The 27,532-nt window shown below is 42.6% G+C and overlaps 1 protein-coding gene across 5 annotated transcripts in view; it reads right to left on the bottom strand.

Annotated features, from left to right (window-relative positions):
* The window catches only part of ZDHHC17 (zDHHC palmitoyltransferase 17), a 65,182-nt gene extending 58,262 nt beyond the window's left edge, over nucleotides 1-6,920 (bottom strand). For all 5 annotated transcript variants that reach the window (XM_084810419.1, XM_084810418.1, XM_084810417.1 and 2 more), the window contains exon 1: nucleotides 6,850-6,920. Coding sequence is in view for 3 of the 5 variants with exons in the window: in XM_084810416.1 (XP_084666542.1) it covers nucleotides 6,850-6,912 (63 nt within the window). In the remaining 2 variants the exon portion in view is untranslated. The remainder of the gene's footprint in view (nucleotides 1-6,849) is intronic.
* Nucleotides 6,921-27,532: the final 20,612 nt, after the last annotated feature.

Consider the following 27,532-nt stretch of genomic DNA (forward strand, 5'->3'; position numbering starts at 1 on the left):
GCATATGGATTTGGTACAATTCTTAAACAGAATTTGTTCATGGGGCATATATTTCAGTAGTACCATATAACAAATACTGTGACAAATATTTTAAAACCCTGGGTATAATTAATCATGTAGTTAAACATGCTTAAGTCCTATTGATTTTGTTACACTTTGTACGTGCTTAACTATATGGTATATTGACCCCCATTCACAAGAGCAAGGCAAACAAATACATTTACTAAATAGCTTTTAGACAAAAACCAGTGTAGTCATCCCAGAACAGCTTTGAAAGATACAGTACAATATGAAGCAGAATACTTTCAAATTCATTGAAATCTGGCCAATTTTCCTATGTCATCTTGGCATGAAGTCCTTGCTTCAATCTCAGCTGAACCATGCAGTCGCGGAATAACCGTTGGCAACTTGCTCTTTTTTACCTTATACTAGCCTGCATCTGTAATATGAGGTCAGAAATACCAGTCTCTTACATACTGTTGTAAAATGTGTGCAAAGTGGTTTGAACAGTTCAGAAAAAGTACTATATTATATTATTACAATTATCTTTCAGTTAACATCAGTTTCTTTCACCATCACAAAGCAGCCTAAGCTGATTGTGGGCCAAGGAAAAGATTGATGCCTGTTCTCCTACCCATCAGTTGTAGGTTTGCAGGGACTGTGTTTGTCCTGTTACCCTATCGCCAATCCAACCTCTGCTACTGGGCTTCAAAAATGGGAGGGAAAAAAGGGCAAGAAAAATTAACCAGTTACACACAGCGAGAAAGGAATACTAAATGGAATACAATGATAGAAGATCAGGGTTGTTATTTCATTTGTTCCCATATATACCTTACAAAATTACAGCAACATCTGACAATCTTTAATGTGCCACAGACACTCTGGATAAGATCCAAAGAACTGTGTGAAAACAGCTGCTAGTGCTGTTCCACAAACACTTGCACAAGCACTAGCAGAAGTGTTCATGCTTTATTATAATTAAGTTCTACAGCTGTGCTCATGCTTCCACCTATGCAAGAGTCTGCACACATGGAAGAACATTTTGGGGTTTAGTTTCACTTTTCCAGTACAACACCCCAGAATAAGATATAGAACAAGTCTTCCACAAGTAGAAGGGCACCTTTGGAGCCAACCTTCTACTGTTTTTGTAGCAACAGAAAACCTGTCCACCATTCTAGAGTTTGTCACACTGGCTGAGTTCACACAACATGACAATCCACTCAAGGTTGAGTATGGGTTATCGTTGAACCGTGGGTTGTTGCTGAAATGTGCGTTGTTGTGTGAATCCAAGCGTGCTAACAAACCATGGTTTGTAAGCCACAAACAACTCACAAAGGGAACCCATGGTTTGTTATTGTGTTGTGAACTGTAGATTGTTCACGGTTAACAAGCTGTAGTTTGTTAATAAGGCTGGGTTCATACAACATCCAGCCTTCGACTTGGTTTGCACATAACCAGTAACTGTGGGTTAAACAATCCATAGTTAGTCAGGGCTGCGCATTAACAATCGAGCACACTGCCTCCCGCCTGCTTGCCACTTCCGCTTTGCATCCACTTTCTTCAACAACCCAGGAAACACCCCATTCCTAAGTTGTTTGATGCGATGTGCAACCCCAGAACTCTGGGTTGTTGGGGGACAAACAATCCAGAGTTTGAACCTATTTTTTTTGTTGGGTTAAAACTCTGGGTTGTTTGTCCCCCAACAACCCAGAGTTCCAGATTCGCACATCACATCAAACAATCCAGGAATAGGCTATTCACAGGTTGCTTAGTAAACCAGATGCAAAGTGGAAGGGGAGAGCACACAGGAATTGGCATTATGTGCAAACCAGGACTTTTACTTGAAATCAGTGCATACTATTCCCACATAAAAACAATTGGCTATAAGGGACGGTGGCATGGGAGAAGGAAGACCACTGAGATACTTTACGACATATAAATGAAACACAAGAATTTACACTAATACACACACACACACACACACACACACTAAAGATGAGGCATATTAATAGCTACACCAATTAAACAGTGCAAACCATTTGCCTTGTAGGAATGCAGTTCCTGCATTGCAAACATGGGCACTAGCACCCAGGTTTACAGATAGGGCTATTAAATAAATAAAAAGCATTTATCAAGACCCATGTTTCAGGCTGTTTTTAATAACAAAACATGAATATCATATAAGATACAATGTAAAATATCATAAATTATAAATGGCAATAACGATGTACTGATAACATACCACAATTAAAAACGTAGTAAGTCATCTAAGTGATACCACTAACCCCCTTCAGAGGCCACATTTTTTAAAAGCTTTATATTTCTTCCAAGATTTCAGTAGCAAGGTACAGAGTTAAGTACTCTCACAAGAAGCCCATAGCACAGCTTTGGAGCCATTGCTGCAATTGCCCTGTGCCATCCCATAGGACTTCTTATTGGTAAGAGAAGGGATTATTTTCATATTAACCAAGACCAAGTCTGATAACGCTTAAACTGATATATTATTTGGGGCCTCCAACTGCCCCCTTCCGTTGCACTGACTGACTGACTTATTTATTTATTGCATTTATATACCGCCTTTCCCCCTCCAAATAACCCAAAGCGGCATACATAAATAATCCTACTCCTCTCCATTTTATCCTCACAACAACAACCCTGTGAGGTAGGCTGGGCTGAGAGTCTGTGTCTGGCCCAAAGTCACCCAGTGAGCTTCATGGCCAAGTGAGTGGGACTAGAACCTGGGTCTCCCAAATCTCAGTCCAACATTCGAACCACTACACCACCACTGGCTCTGATTAAGGGAGGCCTGCCATATTCTATGTATAGAAAGATGGGAGCTAACCTCATTCCTTGCTAACTTGCTAAGTGGGGCACTTTTAAATACCAATGTGGATTATCAACAGTCACTTCGCTGAACAAAGTTAAGACTTCCATACTGGTGACGTAAAGCTAGGTGTTTAAAACTGTCCAACCTTATGACTACCCAAATTATTTTTTTTTAACTGTGGGCTCTTATGAATAAGAAGCTGGACAAACTATGGACCTTCTGTCTGTTAGCGTTATGTGCAAACCAGAGACTCTGCCATGTCTCTGCCCTGACAAGCCAGAGTTACTCTTATGTATGTAATGCCAACACAACCTTGGACAAAAAAGCTCTGTGGGGTGTTTGGGTTCATTCACAATAACACCCATATTTTAAACAAATGTGGGTTGTCATGATGTCTTATATGATGTCATAACTGGGCCTATGTCTGATTACTGCACGTTCCATTCCATTTGTGCGTTCCTGAAGTGTCAGGTACTTGCCACACAGGCGCTCCTACAGCCAAGTACTACCATGCGCTGCATGAAAGTTATTATCCCAATGTCAACGGAGAAATGTATCTTTATTCTCTACCACTCCTTCCAAGATAACCTCTTCCTGCATTTCTACTTGCTTCCAGTCTCATCCCCCCCCTCCCCATTAACCAGGAAACTCTGTAGTTACGCTGTAATTGTGAGACTGGAACAGATACAGACTATCTGCCAGCTCTCTTAGCGTCTCCCCTACCTAAAGAAAATGCTGCCTTCTTAAGAAACCTATGGTTTGAATAAAGATGAGGATGTGCATCTTAACTCACAGAAGCAATCTAGACAATGTCTAGACAATAACACGGTGCTCATGCCCTATGGAATCAACGGGAATGGAGCAAATTTGATACCCTCTGGATCTTAACCAATCTCAGCTTAGAATCAGAACTACACACTACAAAAGGCCTTCCTAAACCACCCAAACTTCCAGCTCTTTTAAGTTTGAGTTTCATCTCAAAAGCACAAAGAGAATGTTCAGAACCAACCCACCTCCTTTCCACCTGCTTCCCCATTATCTTAGTTTTTCCTCATTTCCATTATCATATATCCAGTGATAAAAACTAGGTAATCTTTATTAAGAGGTTAATTAACAGACAAGTCAAAATTCAGATTGGAGAGACTTTAAATGCTTTCTTCTCATAAGACTGATTTTGCTAGAGCACGAAATTACTACAAAGGCAAAGCTTTTTACTACTCAAAAGCTTATGCCAGAATACATCTGTTAGTCTCAGAGGGACCAATCTTATGGCCCCTAGACAGGGTCTGGGAGGCCATAGGTTATTTTGGATTCCTGGATCAGGAATCCACAATTCCTGGATTGTGTGGAAACAGCACTCCCCACACAAAAGTGACCTCAGAGAGGAGGGAAATGGGGTGTGCTGGTGGGAAGGGAGGGGAGGAGACTGGGGAAGCTGGCTTATGCCATATTCTCAGGCCTCTCCAGCCTCCTTCTCTCCCACTCCACAGACCCCTAGTTTGATGGGCAAAAAAGCCTGTCTAGGCAAAATTCAGAGTGGGAGGAGTGCGGAGGTGAAGACAGCCAGGTAGGATTGCGCCCTAAGGTGCCAGACTCTTTGTTGTTTCTGCTAAAAAGATTAAGTTCTATGTCGTCCAATAACTAATTGCAGATGCTTAATTTTTGTTGCTCTGCCCCATGCAATAAAACCATGTTACTGAAAATGAAAGCCTAGATACTACAACTACACATAGTCCTATCATTTTGAAAACTAGGCTATCCACACATCAAAAAGTCTTCCCACCTTCCCCCATCAATACAGCTGGAATGCAAGCAGAAGCTTCAGAGTAGGACACAGATCAAGGAGGCACTGGTCTGTAGTCTCCAAACACTTAAGATTATCTAGGAAACTTGGAGAGAAACACAGTAACCGAGTTATTCTATGAAGTAATACCTTTTTATCGTTCTTTCTCCAGATTTTTGTAGTGCAATAAGCATTCTTAAAAGCTAGAAGATCTGGCCCATCACCTCCAGTTCTTCCCCCGTTCTTCAAGAAGTGTGCAGTATTTGCTCTTGAATCATAGTATACATTATCAGCTTTTAGTTTCAAAAGCAGAAACTACCCACAAGACAATGTTTAATTCCTAAAAGAGGTAAATCGCTAACACCTGAGTTATTTGATTCATGGTTTGTTGCATTCTGGTTTGTCATGTTATATGAAAATGGCCACATTAATTAACCATGGTTTGTTAACCACGAACAACCCAGAAAAAGAACCTGTGGTTTGTTGTTGGGTTGTGAACTTTGGGTTGTCTAAACCACGGGTTGTCATTACATGTGAATCCAGAACTGTGGCTTGATCATGGGTTGTTTTGTGAGGCTACAGAGGTAGCAGCAAGAGCGGTAAAAAAACCCAGCTGCTCTACATGCCAGTACTACAACACCACAAATACATTTGGGATACAGAGAGGGGGGAAAGGAGGAGGGAAACAACCAACCAAGGGATTGGGAAAACAAACCCTGGTTTGTTTGACCATGGGTTAAATAAACCAAGGGTTAACATTATGTGTGAACTGGGCCACTGTCTCAGGCAAAAGTTCAAGCTGTCAACCAAGAAAAATACCATCTGCTTGGTCAAAACAACAACAACCCAAAAAAGACACCTGTCTTTTTGGCATACCTTTTAATGGCAGAATTTTTCATAACAAACAAAAGCATGCCCTTCATTATACTAGGTGGAAGGATATTAAAAACCTACAACCATTTCAGACCATTTACTGTATTCTTAAATAACTGCTGAAATCCTATAGAGTCTTTGACTACAATAATGAAAAGATACACGTTTCAAATTAAGCTACTAACAAGAGCTTTTCCAGACACCCACAGCCTAACTCTGATAGTGCTCTACTAGCACTATCCATATGGTTAGATATCCGGTTCCCACTGTATTGGAAGGGGTGGGGCTGGCCTTTATGGGGCAAGAAAGACAGGATTTTTTTAAAAAAAGAAGTTGTAGATAGCATATGATATGATTTTCTGAAGAAAAGATAAAAGCCAATGTAGAGCGAAAGGGTTTTTTTTTTAAAGTACATTGACAGGCAATTGAGAAACAACTCAACATAGACCACTATCCATTATATGACCACAACACCACTGCAGACATCTTGTCCAGTCATTTTTACTGGAGGCAAAAAAGAAATCTGATTGCTACGAAACAGCTAAATCTGCCCAATAAACTGGACTAAGGCTGCAATTCAATGGACTCTTACAAGGAAGTATGTTCCACTAATATTCACTTATTTTATTTTATCTATAAATATATAGGCCAAGATATAGGCCATACAAGGCCCCAATCTGTAAAGCATGAGGGGGAAAGGTACAGATCAACAACCCCATAACAACCCGGATTTGAACCGTTTAGACTAGCAGGAAGAGAATGGCAATCTGTGAAACACCCAATCCACTGAGCAGCCCAGGGGCGCCATACATTATGCCAGGGTTCAAGCCTTTTAACAGGCAGCAAAGCGACGGGTAGTGTTTAACAGAGACGGTCGTGTCACCGTGGTACTTCTCAAGAGGGCTGAGTTTCAGGACCGGAAGGTCTACAAAACCGCAAGAAGAATGCCACAGCACCGTCACCACCTCTGTCTGAGTGATCAGAGGGCACTCATGGGAATGATTAAGAGAAGGCTCAAGAGCGCAATGACCCCTCCAACCCAAATCCCCCCCCGTGCCTTTATGAGGGAGCCAGTATAATGAAAGGGGGGAAGCTTCCTCCCCGCCCACATTCGAGAAGCGGCTTCGGCGTCCTCCTCCCGCACCTTCTCCTCCTAGCCCAAAAAGGCGCACCCGCGGCCGCGCTTATCCCTCCCTGGCGATCCAGCCCTCGCCTCCGGGCCAACCTCCGCCCCCGCTCGGGAAGGGAGTGCTAAGGGAGGCGGGGGGAGCCACCGCTGTCTGCTCCTCCGCCCCGTCCTCCGCTCTGCCGGCTCCTTCTTTCCCTAACGGGGCTGCCAGGGCGGCCGAAAGCCAGCAGGCCTCACCTCAGGGTGCAGGATAGGGACGCAGCCCGCTTCTTTCTCGTACTCATCCAGAGGCGCCGCCATCTTGGTGCGAACGCGCCGCCCGCTGCATGCCGGGTAACGCGCTCCCTCGCGACCTCCCCCTCGAGCGGCGCCGGGACTTGCGGGGTGGAGGGAGAGAGGAAGGGCGGGCGGCCGCGGGCCGAGGCGGGCCGTGCCACAAGCCCGCGGGAGAGGGGTGGGAGGGAGGAAGCCCGAGGAGCAGCGGGAACTCGACCCCGCTGGCAGCCGTGGGAAATGACAGGCCCGCTTCCTGCGGATCTCGCTGGACCCGCTCATTTGCACACTCGCGTGTGCAGTCCCAACAGCGAATCGAATCCTACCCTTGGGAGGGACTACACCACCCATCAACCACAGCTAGTGGAGGCTGGCGGCCCCTATTTCGGTGGGGCTATGGATGCATGTTGGGGTTAAGCCAGACCCAGCCAGGACTCTCAAGGTGCTGTCCAAGGTCAAAACCTATTGGTGGGCTAGGGTTCAGCACCTTGGACAGCTCCTTCAGAGTTCTGGCTGAAACCCAGCATGGATTTATATAGCCCCACCGAAATCGGAGCCACTAGGCTCCGCTGATCACCGCATAACTGCGTTCGAGAAGTAGTGGAGACAAGATATACTGCAGAAAGGTGTTTAGGGAGACCCCAAAGTCCCAGATAAGTCAAGTGAGCAAGTGAGCCCAGCCATACGCTACAGCGGAGGGCAACAAAGGGAGCGGGGGATGCAGGGTGCTTCTGCTGTAGGCAGACCTTAGTTTCACTCCTGCTCTGCCTGCTCGTCCTTTCTCCACCTAGCTGGTTCCCTGTAGCCCCTTCTCCATCGCTTGATGGATTGCTGTCCCAGAATTAGGCCTTTCTCCAAATCTTTCCTACCACCGTCCCTGGGTCCCTGCAAAACCGAAACTCCTGCGCACACTCTCTTTCTCTTTTTAACCTTTATTCATACATTACATATTAATATAGGAAATACTGAATTTGTAGACATCGTTAATTTAGATTATATTGTCATCTAGTATGTGTTTGTTTATTGCATTTCTATCCCACCTTTCCTCCCGGCGTACATAATCTTTCTCCTCTACTTGTAATGTGTTGGAGCTGATATTTGTATCTATTTTCTTCCTCTGATTTTTTTTTGGGGGGGAGAGTTTAATAATGTTTAAAACAACAACACTCCCCACCCCCCTCTTTTGCACGTCTACAACCTGGTTCATTCATTGTGCACTATTGCTAGTTTTAGGCTGCAATCCTATACCCAGTTACCTGACAGAAAGCCCTATTGAACTTAATGGGACTTACTGTTGAGAAGACATGTATAGGAACACACTGTTAGAATTCTACCTACAGTCAAACACATCTTCGTATCCATTGTCTGTTTTAGCTCCTTCTCCTATCTCCAAACATAGATGGGTTCCTGAATAGGTTCTTGACTACCAATGTTTGTGTCAATATAATTAAGCTGTTTCTGTTGTTGTTGTTGTTCAGTCGTTAAGTGGTGTCTGACTCTTCATGACCCCATGGACCATAGCACACCAGGCCTTCCTGTCCTCCGCTCTCTCCCGGAGTGTGCTCAAGTTCATAAGCTGTTTCTAGTACATCTTTTTTTGCCACAGTGCTATGCAGGAGAGACTGTGCCTTGCATTCAAGAGACAGCAGAAATTTCTCTTGGCACATCTATGGGCTGTATCACACACTAGTTAGACAGTACCTTTATTCGGACCAACCAATATGTCACAAAACAGTGAGCAAGCTTTCAAGTTCTTCAAAACTTTTCATCGGACTGGAAGTTACACAAAGCAGTGGGTTGGGGGAAGAGAACAAAATAATAATAATGCTGATAATAATAGGCTCGTTGTTATAGCTATAAGATCTGCATTTAGGGCCAGTCTCAAAATGGAAATGGCAGATTGATTTCATTAGTCTTTGCAAGGTGCTGCAGGTATCAGGTTACACCTAGCATGCAAAGAAGCTATAGCTGACCTGCATTTTTGAAAAAAAGGAAGTCGGTCGGTTACTCGGATGTGTCTGCAGCCTTAAGCAAAATACACAGGTTCCTGGTTAGGCTGAGAGCAGAATAAAGAGAAACATGGCAGTCTTTATATTAGCAAAGCCAGAGGTTAATTTTGGGTGGCATTCTAAGTAAAAAAAAAAAAGTCTATTGAAGCCGTAGCACTATCTAGCGCTTGGAGGGAATGTACCCTCAAAACACAAAATCTGTTTCCAGATGGTAGAAAACCCTCTGGAAATCTGTTTCCAGATGGTAGAAAACTGACAAACCACTACCGGTCAGCGTCGACAATACTGAACTAGATAGACCAATAGTCTGACCCAGTATAAGTCAGCTTCCTAAGGTTATTGTGACGATCAAATGAGCGGAAAGAACCATGTATGCTGCCCTGAGCTCCTTGGAGGAAAAGTGGAATAGAAATGTAAACATTACAAAAAATTAAAGATAAAAGTATTATATGACACATTGCATTTGTACATAAGAACAAAAAGTGTTCTAAGCTCGGTACTATGTGAATCAGCTTTAGGTTTCTGACTCTTGTGGGGGGGGGACTTTCAAAATGTAACTTACATGCAGCTCTAGGAAAGCAGACCCACAAACAGGTTTCTTTGTTTCTAACCCTCACCTTTTCGGGGAAGGCTTCACAATAAAAATTTTAAAGCAATAGCATGTTGCTATGAGGGTCAGATATTTCTTACCTGAAATGATTTATGTTAACCCAGTACTGGGGTTGTGTTTTTTTTACTATTAGGGGAGACATGAGAAGCTGGCTTTGGGTTTGGTAACTTGTTTTGTATTGCTCTTGCAGTGAAAGAAATGCAAGGGGAAAGTATTCATTTTTTAGGAAGAAAGGGAAGAAATAAAGAATTCCTGCTTCCAGAGACAAAGGAGGAAATGGTTTTAAGGCTGCAGGCTAACTGTTCCTTCCTTAGGCTAATAGCCCAGGATAGTTGGTTGATGTTTCATCAGTGGATGCTAATGACAGGAGAGGGCAGATTTCTCAAGAGTTGTTGTTATTGTTATTTTGAAGAGGACAGAACTTGGAGAAGGTCAGAGGTGGACAGAGATAGATCTGGATGTACTGGTAGATCTTTGGGTGATTAGATTCCCAAGGATTTCTGACTCCTGATTCTTTAACAATAGCAATACCAAAAGGTATCTGTCATAGCCAAAAATTAGGCTGCTGAAGCAAAGAAAGTTTGGGTGGGAAACGAGAAGTGATGCCAAATTGTTTAGGGTTGTTAAAGCAAAAAGGGATAGTGAAGAGCTGTAAACCAGGAATGGGCAGAAGGTAGATCTCTAGCTGTTTTGTATTTCAGCTCCCAGAAGCCCCTACCAGCATGGCCAATGATCAGGAATGCTGCTCTAACCTAGGGTATGAGCAATAAAATGGGAAATAAAGCTCAATGTAAGCACAGGATTGCTCTCCCCCATGCTCTCTCACTCTTTTGCAACTGCCTCCTGTTGGTGTATCTCATGGTTCTATTAGAAAACAAAATAGATCCCACAAGCCTGACTAAACAACATTTAGTGCAGGAGCCCGCAAACTGTAAACATGTAAAGAGCCTGCGAACTTCTGTAAAGGAGCAATCTCAATCACAGGATAAAAGCTCGGTGTGAAGAAAGCCCTAATTTCCGCTAGCACAACATCATTTGCACTAGTGGAATGACACAGTTGGATACTGCCTTTAAACAGCCTTACTTCTTCACCTACCACATGAAAAAATATAGGACAGCTTACAGTGTCTTTTCCTTGTCTGCTCCACCTAAATATATATATATATTTAAATGGCTGCCGATCAACATAAGTTCTCTGGGTGGCTTACAAAACTGAGAATTTTTCAGTTTTGTAATATTACAAAATTATATATTTTGCGTATTATATATTTTATATATAAACCATGCATATATAAAATATAATATATTTAAAAATATAATATGCTTAAAATACAACAAAAATGCAACCTAAACAACTTTCTAGCAGCAGAAAAATTAGCCCAATTAGCAGCTCAGATCTTAATTAAAACACAAAATGCATTCAGTATATCTCACATCCTTGTTTCTGTTTTCTCCCTTTCCAATCCATATGTTGTTTCCCTGTTTACCTTGCTTCTGACATTGTGTTACACTTGCTGCTTCAAAGTTTATACTTTTTTTATTGTGCATACAAATTGGAAGAATGTGAATCGAAGGAACTCTAATACAGGGATGGGGAATGTGTGGTCCTCCACATGTTGTTGGACTGCAACCAGTGAAGCAGCTAGGTAATTTTAGAGCTTGGACTGAATGTTCTTACCAGGGGGAGAGGGATTTAGGTGGCCGTGTTGTGTTACATCAATTGTAAAGCACACAATTAACCTTTCTCTTCTCCCCTCCTTTTTCCAATGCCATTCCTCGCTTTTCAACTGCTCCTGCATTCCTGATATGCTAGAGCAAAACAAAAACACAAAACTATTTGCCAGCCCCGATAAGGGAGGAAATACTTGTGCAGTTCTGCATTTTAAACTTACTTAAATCATAGCACCATCTTGACTGCAGGAATAAAAGGGAGTTTGTTTCTATTGTCCTGGTGCTAAACACATTTACCTGTAAATAAGCACCATTCTGACATAGAAAAGAATGACGTTTTTAAAGTAAAAATAATAAAATGAGCATCTGCAACCATGTACATGCCCAGCCAGGTGCCCCCTGACTATAAATTGGTTTTAAAATACAGAAAAGAGCAGTGTTGTCCCCAACAACTGTGCTAGCCTAGGTGCTGATGCTAGGTCTGTTTGCTATTGCCCCCATCACCTGCCATTGGGTAGGGGGGCACACTGGGCTACAGGGGCCCTGGACTTTGGCCCTGAGCTCCAGCCTTTGTTAGAACATTCGCTGGAACTCTCATCAACCCTAGCCAGCATAGGCAGAGGTGAGAGATGAGGAGTTGCAGTCCAACAACATTTGGAGAGCTACACATTCCCCATCCCTGCTCTAACAGTGCAACCCTACGCATGTGTACCCCAAAATAACTCCCGCTGTGTGGGCTTAATCCTAAGTGTGTTTAAGATTGTGGCATTATCTTTCTACAACTGTTACATAACGACAAAGCAGCTGCTTTAGGTATTTTCCTTTCTACAAAATCTTCCCCACAACTGCTTCCCTCAATACAACTCTTGAACCCTTCAGTTGTTGCTTTGCACAGTACTATCACAATAGGTAACCAGCCTCAAGATACATCCATCACCAGGGCCAAGATACATCCACCACCAGATACATCCATCACCACCTGTGAGAAACACTGAGCATTTACCTAAAGCAGAAGTTCTCAACTATGATCTTTGGACCACTGATGGTCCACTAGCTCCATTCAGGTAGTCTATGGAAAGGTTGTGAAATAGTCAAGAATATCTATACTTGCCTCTGCACATGATTTTTTTTTTTCTGATGATGGAGATAGGTGTCATTTTGGCCAGGGCCAGATTATTGGAACAGGCAAAGAAGAACTTGGCCCGCTGGTGTAGTCTCTCCTAAAATATACCAACTAAGGGGCCCTTCTCAGGAGGCCCAACATTTTCATAATACGGTACAGGTGCTGAAGGAAAAATATATTAAAATATGAGTTATGTATCTAGACCAAAATAAAAACTTCATTAAGAGTGCAATCCTATGCATATTTAGACAGAAACAAGTGCTACAGCTCCCAGCATTCCTTAGCTAGCATGGCTGGCTGGGGAATCCTGGGAGTTAATGCTGGGAATTATACTTCTGTCTGAACACAAAATCATAGAATAGTAGGGTTGGAAGGGGCCTACAAGACCATCCAGTCCAACCCCCTGCTCAATGCAGGAATCTAAGTCAAAGCATCTCTGACAGATGGCTGTCCAGCTTCATCTTGAATGCCTCCAGTGTGGGAGAGCCCACTACCTCCCTAGGGAATTGGTTCCATTGTCGTATTGCTCTAATAGTCAGGAAGTTTTTCCTGATGCTCAGCTGGAATCTGGCTTCCTGTAACTTGAGCCCGTTATTCCGTGTCCTGCACTCTGGGGCAATCGAGAAGAGATCCTGGCCTTCCTCTCTGTGACAACCTTTCAAGGACTTGAAGAGCTCTATCATATCTCCCTTCAGTCTTCTCTTCTTAAGGCTAAACATGCCCAGTACTTTCAGTCTCTCCTCATAGGGCTTTGTTTCCAGTCCCCTGATCATTTTTGTTGCCCTCATAGGATTGTGCCCGAAGTGGTTCACTGAGACTCCCAGTAATTTTCAAGTAGTTTGTGTGTGTGTCTGGGGGGTGGGGGGACATTGAGAACCACTGATCTAAAGGCACTGCCCTAAGATTGAGTTAGTCAAAATCCTATCCTCCATTGTGACTGTAGAATGGGGAGGAAGGAGGGGCAGTCTCCTTGGGAGGTCCACTAATTTCAGTTGGTGTGTTTTAACTTCTACCACTCTGTTTGCAGGTATAATATTATGCCAGCCATTTTGTATGTATGTGTATACTCTGAGTAAGCATAGGCTTCCAACTCTGCCTACCCAACAGTATTGCTAAATCAATCGACATCCACTACAACAGTATGGGCTGGTTTGCATTACATGGTGGCTTTTCATGGGTTAATTAACCCATGATTAGTCATAGTGCATGTGGTAGCCATTTTGAATATGCGACCTCCGATCAGGGTGATTCGGTGGTTGCAGTGTGTCATGCAAACCTGGCCATCACGGATTAACTGAGGGTTAAACAACCCACACTTAACCCAACTACTAATCAAGATAAAATGGTAACACCTCTATGTTATCAACATTTTTAATTCTTCAAGAAAGATCTTTAATTTTACTCCAAAACAGTATCTAAATGGTTTTTCACTCCAAATGGTATCCATGCTTTTCCTATGGTGTTTGATTTTTTTAAACTCCTTTTCTTGACCCACTTCTTTAATCTAAGGAAATGAAAACCAGTGACAGCCCACTTTGTTTCAGCAGCCTCCATCTCCATGGGACACATCATCAAATACCAGCCAAAGGCTTTGTTGAACTCTTGACAGTCAAAGTAGCCTCTTATCTGTCTTTGTATTTTATAGCTAAGTTGTCCATTCTAGGAAAACATCTCATAACCTAGGCACTACAGGCTGTAGAGTAGTTAATGAGTCCTGACAATGCAAATGCAATATTTCATCTGCAGACAAACACCTTTCATCTCTATGAATATTGACTGTAATTGTTTTTAATGCTTTCATGAATGTCTGGATGCTTTGCCAATAGGCAGTATACATGCACCAACCCCCATTTTCTTACTTCTCTCTGTATTGATTAGAGGCCCCAAGTGTAGAGGCAAATGTTAGCATATGAAACCAGAGTGTATCTGAAGAAATTTTCAGAAGTGTCATCAAGAACATCTTTTAGTTCCCAGGGCATCACTCCTGAGTGTCAATAATGTGAAAATGAAAGTGGAAGAGAGTCATTTAAAAATCAATCGTACATCATGATCAATGTGGATGTGGCAATTCAAGGCACAGGACATTCAAATGCCATTTTTAGCATCACTAGTGAAAATGTCTTAAGAATTTCAAAGACACATTTGTGTCTCCTATTGCTGCTTCAATGTGGCAGAGAGCTGTGAGATCAGTTGCACCACAACCGCAAGTCCTGCTAACACTGTCCTCATCTAGCCTAGTCCTCATTTGTGTCTGTTTCTACATTTATTCTTTTCTGATCTCCCTATATTTTTCATTCTCCAGCCACAGGAAATATTGTTAGTCCTGCAAAGTATACAATATATATTTATCAGGAGCTTTAGTGTACTCTAATTAAGGAGCTCAAGATGAATATTTATACTTTTTCATTAAAATAATAGAACCATATCCATCTTCCTGAAGTAACTCTAATAGTAATCTACTAACTCTAAGAAAGGAATAATGTACCTTAAAGTTGAACCATGGACAATGTTTTTAGAAACATGGATAATATTAATAGGATTTAACCCTCATGTATTTGGACTCATGAAATAAAATAAGTAAAATGTTATCTCTTGACCTGTGCTGCTTCTTACTCCATGTATTCTCATAAAATAAAGGTGGCGATTGTTCTGCAGTGCTTCAACCCTCTCCATTGTGCTTTTACTTATTTAAGAGTTTCATTAAAAGCTAAGGGAGGTTTGGAGGATGGCAACAAGGCAGAGGGCCTTTTCAGTGGTGCCCCGCCCCCCACTGTGGAATATTCTCCCCAATGAGGCCCACCTGGGCCAACATTATAATCTTTTTGGCACCAGGTCAACCCTTTCCTCTATCCCAAGCATTTGAAGGCATATGATGGACTTTATATGCATCACTTGTTTTGGTTTTGGTCTGTACTGATGGTTCAGGGCTCAATCCTATGAATGTTGAGACAGAAAAATGTCCTACAACTGGCTGGGGAATGCTGGGAGTTGTAGGACATTTTTCTGTCTCAACATGGCTAGGATTATAGCCTTAGTTGTCTTATGCTTTGGAATTTTAATGGAAATTGTTTTGAGCTATTTTTGTATATTTTAATAATGTAAGTTGCCTTGGGTCTTTCTTTTAAGAGAAAGGTAACTCAGACATTAACAACAACAACTACTACTACAATAGGGAAGGGGGCTTGGCCTTCCATTGAAATATCTACTTAACAATAGAGGCAGCCAGGCCAGACATGTCCAGGGGGTCTGACCAACTTTAATCAGTTAACCCTTTCATTTGTCACAGAGTATGAAGGTAATGTGTATTGTTCGTAAGAATTAATTGTATTTCACAGGAGTGCTATTCCTAATAACCTGTGTGTGCTAACTGTAAGTGATTAGTAATAGATGTGATTTGTTCTGTGTGTGTTGTAAGATAAGTGTGAATACTGGAATGTATTCTTGGAAATGAGGCAAAAAAGCTTGCCAGAAGTGGGTTGGTTAATTCTTGGAATCAGAAAATCTGCTTAGCCTAGGAGGGATACCTTCATTAATTTGTTACTGGTGTCAATGGAGATATGCCCTATGAAGAGAGACTGAAAGAACTGGGCATGTTTAGCCTTGAGAAGAGAAGACTGAGGGGAGATATGATAGCGCTCCTCAAGTACTTGAAAGGTTGTCACAGAGAAGGCCAGGATCTCTTCTTGATCATCCCAGAGTGCAGGACACGGAATAATGGGCTCAAGTTACAGGAAGCCACATTCCGGCTGAACATCAGGAAAAACTTCCTGACTGTAAGAGCAATATGACAATGGAACCAATGACCTGGGGAGGTGGTGGGCTCTCCCACACTGGAGGCCTTCAAGACGAGGCTGGACAGCCATTTGTCAGGGATGCCCTGACTTGGATTCCTGCACTGAGCAGGGGGTTGGACTCGATGGCCTTGTAGGCCCCTTCCAACCCTACTATTCTATGATTCTATGGTAAACTTGGATACCTTGAGAGACAGCCCTATTAGGGTTAGAACTAAGAGCAGTGATATGACCAGGCCCGAAATTTAGGATGAGGTAATAAAAATAAGCATTATAAAAAGCAAGAGTTTGATCTGATTGCCCAGAAAGATCCTGGGAGAATGAGAAGCCCACCAAACATGATTACCCAAGCTCTGCCAACCATGCTTACCAGATAGGAAACTATAAAATCTTAATGAGGACTGCTTTGTTGGTTGAGAGGAATAGAACTTTAATTTCACTAACAAATATGGTAGCTACGATTTCTATTATGCTTCTAATTATCCTAATTGCATTATATATAGTGATGTGTTTTGTTTCATCATTACAATTTTTTTTTTCTCTAATACTTCTTGAGCAATAAATATATATTTTGTGGTTATTTGGCTTGGGAGAAGTTCAGGAAGCACAACCCATATGAATTAAATCTTGAAGCCCCAAACACTCAGCTGGGATTTACATATCTGTTGCTGAGTGGGGTCTGCCCATATAGCCACTGTTTTCTCTCTTGGTCAGGTGAGTCACAGAAACACTTGTTCAAAGAAGAGAAACAAGCAAGTCCGATGGAGCAGGAATGGGTCTCCTGTCTCACCCCTTGTTACAATCACAGAATCACAGGGTTGAAAGAAACTCCAGGTGATCATCCAGACAAACACCAAATCTGATTACGAAAGGAACAACACATGTGACATATTCAAAACCTTTCCTGAGCAGTGTCTGGGATGGAAGAGATCTTCAACGGGAAAAGAGCAGAATCTTGTGGCACCTTAGAGACTAACATATTTATTCTGGCTTAAGCATGCTGGGACTTGTAGGCCTTTTCTCTGTCTAAACATGCATAAGATTGTGCCGTTAGTCTCTAAGGTGCCACTAACTCTTTGCTGGTTTTGCTGCAATCAACTAATATGGCTACCCTCTGAAAAGAAAAGACATGTGTGGAGTTGCCATCCAGTCATCCTAGGAGGGCTCATATACCTTGGACTCTTGACAACAGGATGGGTGGTACATCAACTCCGTGTGAAGAACCCTTTCACCTGTTGCATAACTGTCTGTTATGGAATGTGCAAGCATACAAAAGCCTGCCTATATTTATCACATCACAGACAGCCGAAAATGTATAGATTGTCTGATGCATTATGCTGGTGATATGGTCAGCATTTTTCCGCTTTTAAACATATATGGTGTACCTGCAAAAATATAAGAATATTTTGGATTAATGTAATTATGAGTACAGAAAAAAGTAGAGGGTATACATTTTAAGAATATATACAATGTAGGCTGCAATCCTACACACACTTGCCTAGGATTAAGCCCATTGAACTAAAGGGCCTTTAAAAGCCACTGAGAGGCCCGAAGGCAGAATATTCGAGGGGCGCTCAAATGGGGGTCACTCTGGTAGATCTCTGTGAGCATACTGGTGCCTGTAGGCACTGCATTGAAGACCCCACAATGTATGTCTGACCAGTGAAGGCCAGATGTCAGTGCGGCGGTGAATCCCCTCCAAGTTTCAGTCAGAACTCTAAATGAACTATCCAAGGTGCGGAGCAGAGTCTCTGCCCCTTTGACATTAGAGCCACCAGCCTCCATTTTTCTGACTATGTTTGGGCTGGGGTGTTTCTATTAGCACTGCCTGCAGCTGTAACCATCTTGCTCCCATGACAAAAGGACATTAACATCAGAAGAGTTTGTTCTGTGGTTTTTTTCCATTAGTTTCTGGAGGTCAAGTTAGTGGGATTCTGAAAGAAAAGAGTTGCCAACAATGCAGCAATGCCAAAGTTGATGTAGCCCCCTTCATGTGTGAGCCCGCCCCATCATATGTGAGGCCCTGGGGCAATTACCCCTGTGCGTCCCTTTAAAATGGCCCTTGTTAGACATGTATAGGATTGCACAGTTAAAGTGTGAACATATAGGTCTGTGCTTCCTCATTGCCATCTAAAGATGTACTTTCATTAGGGAGTTTTAATACCTATTTCTTTCTGCATTCTATCAGAGGAACAAATCCAATGGTTTGCAAAGGAAGTTAGTTGCAATCCACCACAGCTGTTAATGTAAGGCATGAGAATTGCTTCACCCTTTACACAGCAACGGTGTTTGTCAAAGCTTCACAAGTGTTGCACCAGTTTCCTCTCAGAAATACTGTAAATACTATGAAATGTGGGCGCTTTCCTCAAAGTGTAGTAAGCATGTATCAGAACTCCCCAGCATGTGTTCCTGGGAGACAAATTAAAGGTTCGAAATTGTGTAAGGAAAGATGATATCCCCGTTAATTATTTCAATACTAAAACTTAGAATCCTTTAAGTATTGGTTGAATGTTATTGAGAATGTCCTGCCACCTGCTGGTCAGTGGCATACATAGATAGTTTTTCTCAAGGGTTCTTTGCAACTACTATTAAGGGCTCATTCATGACAGAACATATATTTTAAGGCAACTGGATGCTTTGGACAGCAGGGACTCTTGTCCTCATTAATTAACCTTTATTCATGATTTGAATATACTCTTGGCTTAAAAGTACAGAAAGAACACTATTATTTAGTGTTTATTTATGTATGTATTTATTTATATACTAGAGTAAAACATACACTAGTCCGCCCTAGTGTATTTAAAAATTAAAAAACAAAAATGATTTAAACAATCTAACAAGCATGAACCACACATGCTAATGAATACATAACTCCAAGCACAATCTTATGCATGTTTAGACAGAAAAAAGTCCTACAATTCCCAGCATCCCTCCAACCAGCCATGTTGGTTGGGGCATGCTAGGAGTTGTAGGACTTTTTTCCCCTGTCTTAACATGCATAGGATTGCATGCTTATTTGTTATTTTCTATCAAAATCGATTTATTTAGCACCCTAATACCCAGGCCTTACAATAGAAATCGATATAGGCAATACCCCATGAAGGCATTTCAGTTCTTTCCAGTTCTGCCTGCAACATCATTTTTGACTTCTCATCATGGACAAGAAGGACCACTATTCTGAACTTTCAAATTCACAGGCAGAAGTGACTGAGCTGCACCAAAGGTTCTAAAATAAATACATAAATAAATAACCTAACTGTGCATTCTTATTCATGTCTGTTCGAAAGTAAGTCCCATTGAGTTCAATGAAACTTAATGCCAAGTAAGTATAGGATTGCAGCCTAGCAGAGCAATCATAACCCCCTTGGACAGAGGGGTTAGGATGAGGTGGGGTCCCAATTTACATCCATGGAAATCTCTGTAGGCATAAATCTACTGCCATCAGTCTCCCTGCTGGGGGTAAGTTCCAAAATGAGATGTTCTGAGATGGAGTTCCTCTGTTCCCCTAAACTATATCAGCCTGGAGCTGCAACACACTGCAACCACATCTGTTCTCCTTATCTGTGGCCCTGGTCCTAGGTACTTCTCCTTAGCACAGCTTATCCAGGCATGATTATAAACAATAGTAGAATAAAGGTTGGTTATTCAAACTTTATACAAGCAATAAACCCACCAGAAAATAAGCAATGGACTTGTATGATTTGGATTCAAATTGGTATTATTCCTTCACTTTGGAATATATATTTAGCTTGTAGCATATACAGGATTCTGTGATTTTCAATTGGTAGTTAATCCAAAGTAACTGAAATGGCCTATGCCTCGCTTATTGAGTTTTTAACGTTCAGCTTTCCAATCTCTATCTGTGCTATTGGTTCATTAGCATACACAATAGAATATATGCTTGCAGTATAAAAATTATTTCTAATAATATTAGAATTGGTTACTGATCTTATATTTCTTGATTACATGCCTAATACTGGATTAGAGTAGTCAAACATATTTTACATGTTCACAGAAAATCCATGGACAGATTTAGCCTGGTTCTGAAATTAGAAGTCATAAGTTATCTTTGGCTCTAGGAGAAATTACAATGTGGGTGTCAGTCTGTACCACAGAACATCCTACACATTTCTAGCAACTCATGTCAGACCTAAGCCGTCATCCTCAGTGATGCTTCCCGTGGCAGAACTTCCTGCCAGCCTGGCCCAGAAAATGGGTAGAGGTAAGTTCTGAATGCTGAGCACTATTCATGGATTTCTTCTCACCCTGCCATCAATGGCAGATGATGAAGTGGGGTTTGGGGGCAACACCATCACCAGCCACTGTGTGGCAACAGAGTGGGGGGTGGGAGAGGGGAATTCTTGCCCTTAGTTTTAGGCACAAGGAGATGGTGGTGGAGGAAGGGGAGATGGCAGATGCAACTAAAATCATGCAAGTGCATGGTTGCTGAATGGATAGTTGTTCTGGTGTTGACACAGGCTGCTGACACAGCAGGGGAGACTATCCATTCAGCAATAGTGCATTTGCACGGTGCTATTGCCACATAGTGGCTGCCAGTGGTTTTGCATAGTGAACTACCTCACTGTCAACCCCCCAGCATAATGAACAGGTAATCCAGACCCTATAGTCTTCTTCAAGCCTAGCATCTACAACTATCATAAGCTGATATGCCAACTCCGCTCTTCTCTGGACAGAGATAGCCTAGCTACAGTTATCCATGCTCTGATAACCACTCATCTGTATTACTGTGATCTGTTATATGTGGGGCTGCCATTGAAAATGCTCTATCAACTTCAGCTGGTCCAAAACAGGGCAGCGAGATTGTTAATGAGGACCAGCCAATGAGATCATATTATGTCAGTGCTTTTCCAGCTGCACTGGCTGCCAGTCCATGTCTGGGCCCGATTCAGAGTGCTGGTATTAACATTCAAAGCCCTAAACATCTTGGGGCCAGGTTATCTGAGGGATCATCCCCTCCCATATGTACCTGCCCAAACCCTAAGCTCATCTTCAGGGGTCCTTCTCCAGGAGCCCTGCCAAAGGAAGTCAGGAGGGTGGCTATCAGGAAGAGGGCCTTTTCTGCTGTGGCACCCTGGTTGTGGAATGAGCACCCTAGAGAGGTTTTCCTGGTGCCTTTGTTGTGCCAGGTGAAACCTTTTTAGTTTCTCAACATTTTAGCATCTTAGTCTTTTAGCTTTGCTGTTTTAAATCTGTAATTTAAATCTCTGCATTGCTCTGCATGGCTGCACTTTTATATGGTAGTTTTAAGCTTTTATAATTTATATTGTTTTATGCTGTACTTTGTGGTTTTAATTTTTGGAAACTGCTGAGAGAGCTTGAGCTATTGAGCAGTATAGAAATGCAATCAATCAATCAATCAGTCAATCAATGGAAATAAAATAACTATCCCAACCCCATTACTTGAGCAAAGTAAACAAAATGTGTCACATTCACAAGTGATAGTATATATACAACCTTTTCTACATAGCATCTAAAGAGCACTAAAAGTTGGAAACAAGCTAATGTTGACCCTTTGGGCTCTCTATAGCCACTTCAACAGTAGTGTAGTGGTACATTCAGAAGTGCAGGGTCCCTTCATGACAGTCACAGCCACACCCCCTTCTAAGATTGTACAACCTTGTAAGATATACAACCTTCAAATGGGATCCAAAAAACAGTGTAGCTGAGAGTAAGGCAGTGCTATTTCAACTGGACGTTTGAGAAAAAATGCAGGGGTGTTAAAATCTTTTTCTCCCACACACACACACACAAACATTTTAGGTTTTCTAAATATGATACTCTATGGAAGCGTCACCCTCTCAACTCAGCCCTCATGGACAGATCCCTTCTCATTTAAACAGCCCCCTTGCACACTCCCTTAGCGCCCAACATTACCCATTAGCCTTTCCTAAACTCCTTCATTATATCTCTCCCATCCTGCAACAGAAACGTCCACACACCCAACTGGATTGAACTACACACACACACACACACACACACGCCTTCTTTCTCCTCTCCCCACAACTGATTTTCTTCTGTTTCCCTTCCCTCTACCGGGGTTTGTTTGCCCAGGTACATGCCAACCTTGTACCAAAAAGTGTAGCTGACAGTGCAGGTTGCATTTGGCAATTCTGCTTACTGTAGAAATTAATGCTCAAGAATTAACAGTGCAATCCAATGGGTCTTTATTTCAAATTAAATTTACAGAGATTTTGGGAAGGCAGCTAAGACTGCAGTCCTATGCACACTTACCTGGGAGAAAGCCCAATTGGCAACTGAACATAGTGGGACTGACTTCTGAGTAAACATGCATAGGATTGTGTGAGAAATCAGAAAAACTGGCACAAACCAACTCTTACAATGAATATTAATAATTCAATAGCTGAACAAGCCAACGTTTTGCTTTTCATTTGCACCACCCATCTGTCTCTATCTTCTTCATGTTTATCAAGATGTTAAAGAAACTTTTCCATAAAATTTCTCCACCTCCCACCCTGCACTGTAAAGCACAAAAAGGCACCAATCCTAAACACACTTCCTGAGGGAGCTGGTGTATTGCTGTGGCCCTGTTCTCCTTTCCTGCACTGGAATTGTGGGAGTGGGATAGGATGGTGCTCTAGATGGCTCTGGCTGCTGGTACTGGGGTATAGTTTGGAGAACTTCCAAGAACAATTTTAAGCATCAGGAGGTTTAAGAGTGATGCAGTAATGAGCCACCCGCCCTGCCCTGCCCTGCCCTGCCCTGCCCTGCCCTGCCCTGCCCTGCCCTCAGTTAAGGGTATGTGAATCAGCTTTATGTGTGTTTTTCAATAAAAGGTACAAAACAATGGGAGCATATTTTCAAGAGGAGGACAAGGGTCTAGGCCATTCACATCTCCACACCCTTACTTTCTACAGGCACATTATATCTAAATGGTGTGAGGAAAAAGGAGAACATGATGATGATAATGATGATGATGATAGCTTGTATAATCAAAAATTAAGTTTCAAACAGCTATGTCACTTTATAAATTAAATTTAAATTTAGACTGTAAGCTTCTAGGAGCAGAGACGTGACCTTTTTTTGCTTATGTTGCTCTGTAAAGTACCACATATATTGTAAACACCAAAGTCTGTGCACCTTCTGGAAGCAGATGAAGACATGTTTTATTCAAACTGTTTTTGGGTGACCAGCAACAGGGAAAGATAAAGTACATTGATTAGCATATTGTTACCAGCCCTGAGCCTTTGGGATGAAGTAGACTATCCATCCAATCAAGTAATTAAATAAAAAATGCCTCAGATATGGCAACAGTGATGATGTATTTTTTTCTACCTCAGATAAAATAGCAAATCTATCATATGGATAGAATCAAGCCTCATGGCCATGGGGCTTACTCTCAAGTATGGGGGCTTACTCTCAAGTAAGTGCAAAGCAAATATATGGAGGAAATGAGAGGGGGAGAGGGAGAACAAGAGAAAAACTGCTTTACTGAGCAAATTTATTTAAAGAATGTCAGGACTAGCTGCTGCAAGCAATAGCAGCAGCAGTGACTGCTCTAGGGCTCTTCCAGCCGCCTGCCCTGCCCCACAATTAAACAGTGGCGGCAGCCCCCCCCCACACGCACACACTCCTGCTGCTGCCATGGCCAGCAGCCACCCTGAATGGATGGCTGGTGCTGCAGGATGACTAGGGCAGTGCCAGGCACGCAGGCATGGAGCGGGGATGGGCGGAGAAGTTGAGAGCTGAGGAGGAGAATAGGGGGTGCCAGCTCCCTCAGGCTGTCTCTCTCACCCCTTTGTCTGGCTGCCTCTGAGTGGTAAATGAGAGGCACCCACCAGCTGCCCGCACTCCCTTCCTCTGCTCCCTCCTCCGCCCCTAGCAGCCTGCGACCCGGCTGGGGGCAGGCTTCAATAAAAGTGCAGGAGCGAAGCCCCAGCGTGACCTGCTGCCACTACACCACTGCACTTCAAACAGCTGCTCCCTCCCGCACAATTCCCCTCTCACCAATTTCAGGGTGCAGCAGGCACCCTGAAAGCATTAGGGAAAGGGAAAGCGTTATAGATAAAGTGGTCTTCAGACTTGATTCAGGCTGGTATAGTGACTTTCCTAATGTCACTGTTAAATGGGAATGGGAATATATCCCTGGGACTAAACAGAAAATACCTAATTAATAAAGATGCTTCCTGATACTTGGGTTTTGAGCTTCCGCTGTTCTTCATTATTAATTATGTTTTTATCCTACCTATCATCCAAGAAGCTCAGGTTAGCATCCAGTTTTCCCCATCTCAATTTTGTCCTCACAACAATCCTGCCAAGTAGGTTATGCTGAGAGAGAGTGACTGGCCCAAGCTGAGTAGGGATTTAAACCCAGGTCTTCCCAGTCCAAGTCTGAACCAGTATCATCCCAGTTTGCCATCTTGGCTTCTTAACAAACTGTGGTTTTAACAAATCATCATTGATATCATGGCCCACAACACCATTCGTGGCAGTGGCAGTGACTCCGAGGAGGATTCAGAACCAGTTTCCAGTCCTTCGCAAGGGGGCCCTGAACCTTGATCCCACACCTTGTCCACTTGATCCAGTCCTTCGCAAGGGGGCCACTGCCCTCTGCCTCCAAGGATTCGATATTGGACTCCTCCAGTGAACAGGGAGGCCCTAGGGAGCATCCCTAACCAGCTTCTCAGACCTTCTCTCCAGAATAAGCCACCCACTCCTGGAAAAGACACTGGTCCTTTACCAGCCGCAGCACTTGAGGAGGTGGAGCTCCCACAGGGTATACTCTGGCCTGGCTATAAAACCCTGTCAGTCACTCTAGGCCAGTGCTGGGGGTACCCTGTCTTTACTTTAGCTGCAGGGTAGCTCTCCACGGCCTTGAATCTTAGCCCACAGTCCTCGGGTTTGTACGTACAGTTCTGTCCCAAACCTACTTCAGTCAGCCCACCTTACTCTTTGCCACCACACTTAGGCCGTCACCTAGGAGGGGCAACAGAATTTGTGGTGGAACAGGGCAATTTGCCAAGTTTGGACATATAAACAAACTATAGTTTGTTGCTAATCAGAAATGGTAGCTTTAAGTCCCATCCCCCCACTTGCACGTGAAGGGAAATGGGGACTCTTGCAGGCCTCAGGCTCTTCTTGGTTTGTTCATGATTTGTTGTTAAATCCATCTTATTACTTAATAAGCTGTATCATGTGCTAATAATGACTGTCAGTCAATTTCCAGTCTCTTGGTCTGCAATCCTAGTATACATACTTATCTGGGAATAAGTCCCATCAAAGTCAATGGGGCTTACTTCTGAGTAGACATGTATAGGATTGTGCTAAGTCACACTGTTTCCTCCCCTCTTCCCTACAATTGCCCCGTAACACACATTTTTCCACCCCTCCCTTGGACGATGGGCTCTTTTCAAACCACAGTTCAAATTCCAGCTTGCTCATTTTTTAATAGAGATGCTAGCTACTTAAATGGGTTGCATTCTCCTTCTTGTTGGGATGATAATATTCCCAACAACAAATGTGCTGGATTTAACTGGTGTGATGCAATGGCTAACAGAAAAATAACAGATTCTTCTGAACCAAGGAGGGCCATTAGCATTATCAGTTTAGACTTTATTTGTAGGAATTCTCACAGATATCTGTGCCAACAACAACAAAAATGCACCCCTTTTATACTGCAAAAACTCTAATCGTATGCCTTCTGCATCTAGCAATATGTTGTTTATGTAAACAAGTAACTACATAGAGGGGTTTTTCTCCCCCAAAGGGGGCTGTTAGGGGAACAGACTGACAGAGAAATATCTGTTAGTGAGAGACTGCTTGCTATCATCTCCATCCAGCTGCATGAAGATTAATCCTATGCACGTTTAGACAGAAAAAGTCCTACAACTCCCAGGATTCCCCAGCCAGCCATGCTGAGAATACTGGTTGTAGGATTATTCTATGTCTAAACATGCATAGGATTGTGCCTTAATTCTTCCACCTGGTTGAAACATGCCAAATGCAGAGGGAAACAAAAGAAAGATGCTTTCTTCTGTAGTGAAAAGAGCAGCAGAATGCTATGCAAGCAGTGTCCTGATGGTTAGGGTTGTGCGGCTCACAGCTTGAGGTCTGGGCTTCCCTTCCCTTCTGTTATAATGCTGCACAGAATGCTGAAGAGAACACCACACCGGAGGCAGCCCAAGACATACAAGGCAGGAAATCCAAATGGTTCTTCCCCTGCCCATGGTGGTGCAAATACAATGATAAACTAAATAATTGACAACTTGCTGACCTTTAATGGTACCCCAACATTTGACAACTGAGGTGAAAAATCTTATCCTGACTGTTTTTAAGGCTAGCCCTGCACCATGCAGAAGGAATTTGTGATCTATATGAAAAGATTAGTAGAACTATTCAGTAGAACCACATTTGGCCTTACTCTCTGTGAATTCTCCCTTGATGCATTCTAAAACTGAATAGAGATAGAAACTCTGAAGGGAGCATTTAAGATCTAGGTGATCCTTGCCCTAATTGCCCATATAATACACTGTGAGGAATTTCTACCACACTGAGGTGCTGACACTGCACTCTTATGGATGTCTGCTGCTGAGACATAGGTCCTATTGAGTTCAATGGAACTTCCCCTAGAATAAGTATATATATAGGATAGCATAGGATAGTGGGAAAACTCCCACTTTGAAACAATATGTTGCTGAAGCAGCAGCAGATCAAGGAAAAATGACTTTGAACAGGTGGCCAAAAAAAGAGTGTGAAAGCATGGAATACTTATTTTTGTGGACCTTTCCCCCTCCTTGAAATAGCAACTTCAGATTGAAAATCAGTGCAGCATGAGAATAAAGAAAGACTGAAGCAGCAGCTTTCACTTAAAGTAAAGATATTACATAGCAAATGTACAAAAAAAAATGCTAGTTGGATTGTCAAAATAAACCTTCAGACATCTTTAAAAGCGAGTTGCTGAGCCCTGGGACTAATGGTATTTGATTGCCTGCCCCTGAAAACCCACACCAATTTCTTTTTAAATGGAAAGTTACCAGTGATTTGCTTTCTCAACCTCTATGTGAAAAAGTAGAAGTCTCCAAGCAGACATTCTTCAGAGCTGATGGCTCCTTCAGACTGCTGTAAGACTCTACTTGGATAAAATCAGTAAGAGAAAGTCTGGCCTTCCTGACGCCAAGTTGTAAAAAAACAAAACCTATCCACTCATGGGCGTTATCAGGGAAATCGATATATGTATTGGCACCAAATTTAACTGTGAATTCAGAAAGCAATGCTCAGTGTAATAAGAGAATAGAGCACTGTGCCTTGCAATTAAGTGGGGAGAGCACCATATTGTACCTCTTTTCTTTGTCTCTCACTTCAGTTCTCTTGTGGAAATCACAAGTAGCTGAGACCATGACAAACATAACGGACCTCAACATAGGAGAATAAGGTTTCATCTATAGTGACTATATGATTTGTGCTT

Source organism: Heloderma suspectum, chromosome 7, assembly GCF_057233095.1.
Source record: "Heloderma suspectum isolate Gila_16-S chromosome 7, 16-S_ref, whole genome shotgun sequence".
In the NCBI taxonomy this organism is placed as follows: Eukaryota; Metazoa; Chordata; class Lepidosauria; order Squamata; family Helodermatidae; genus Heloderma; species Heloderma suspectum.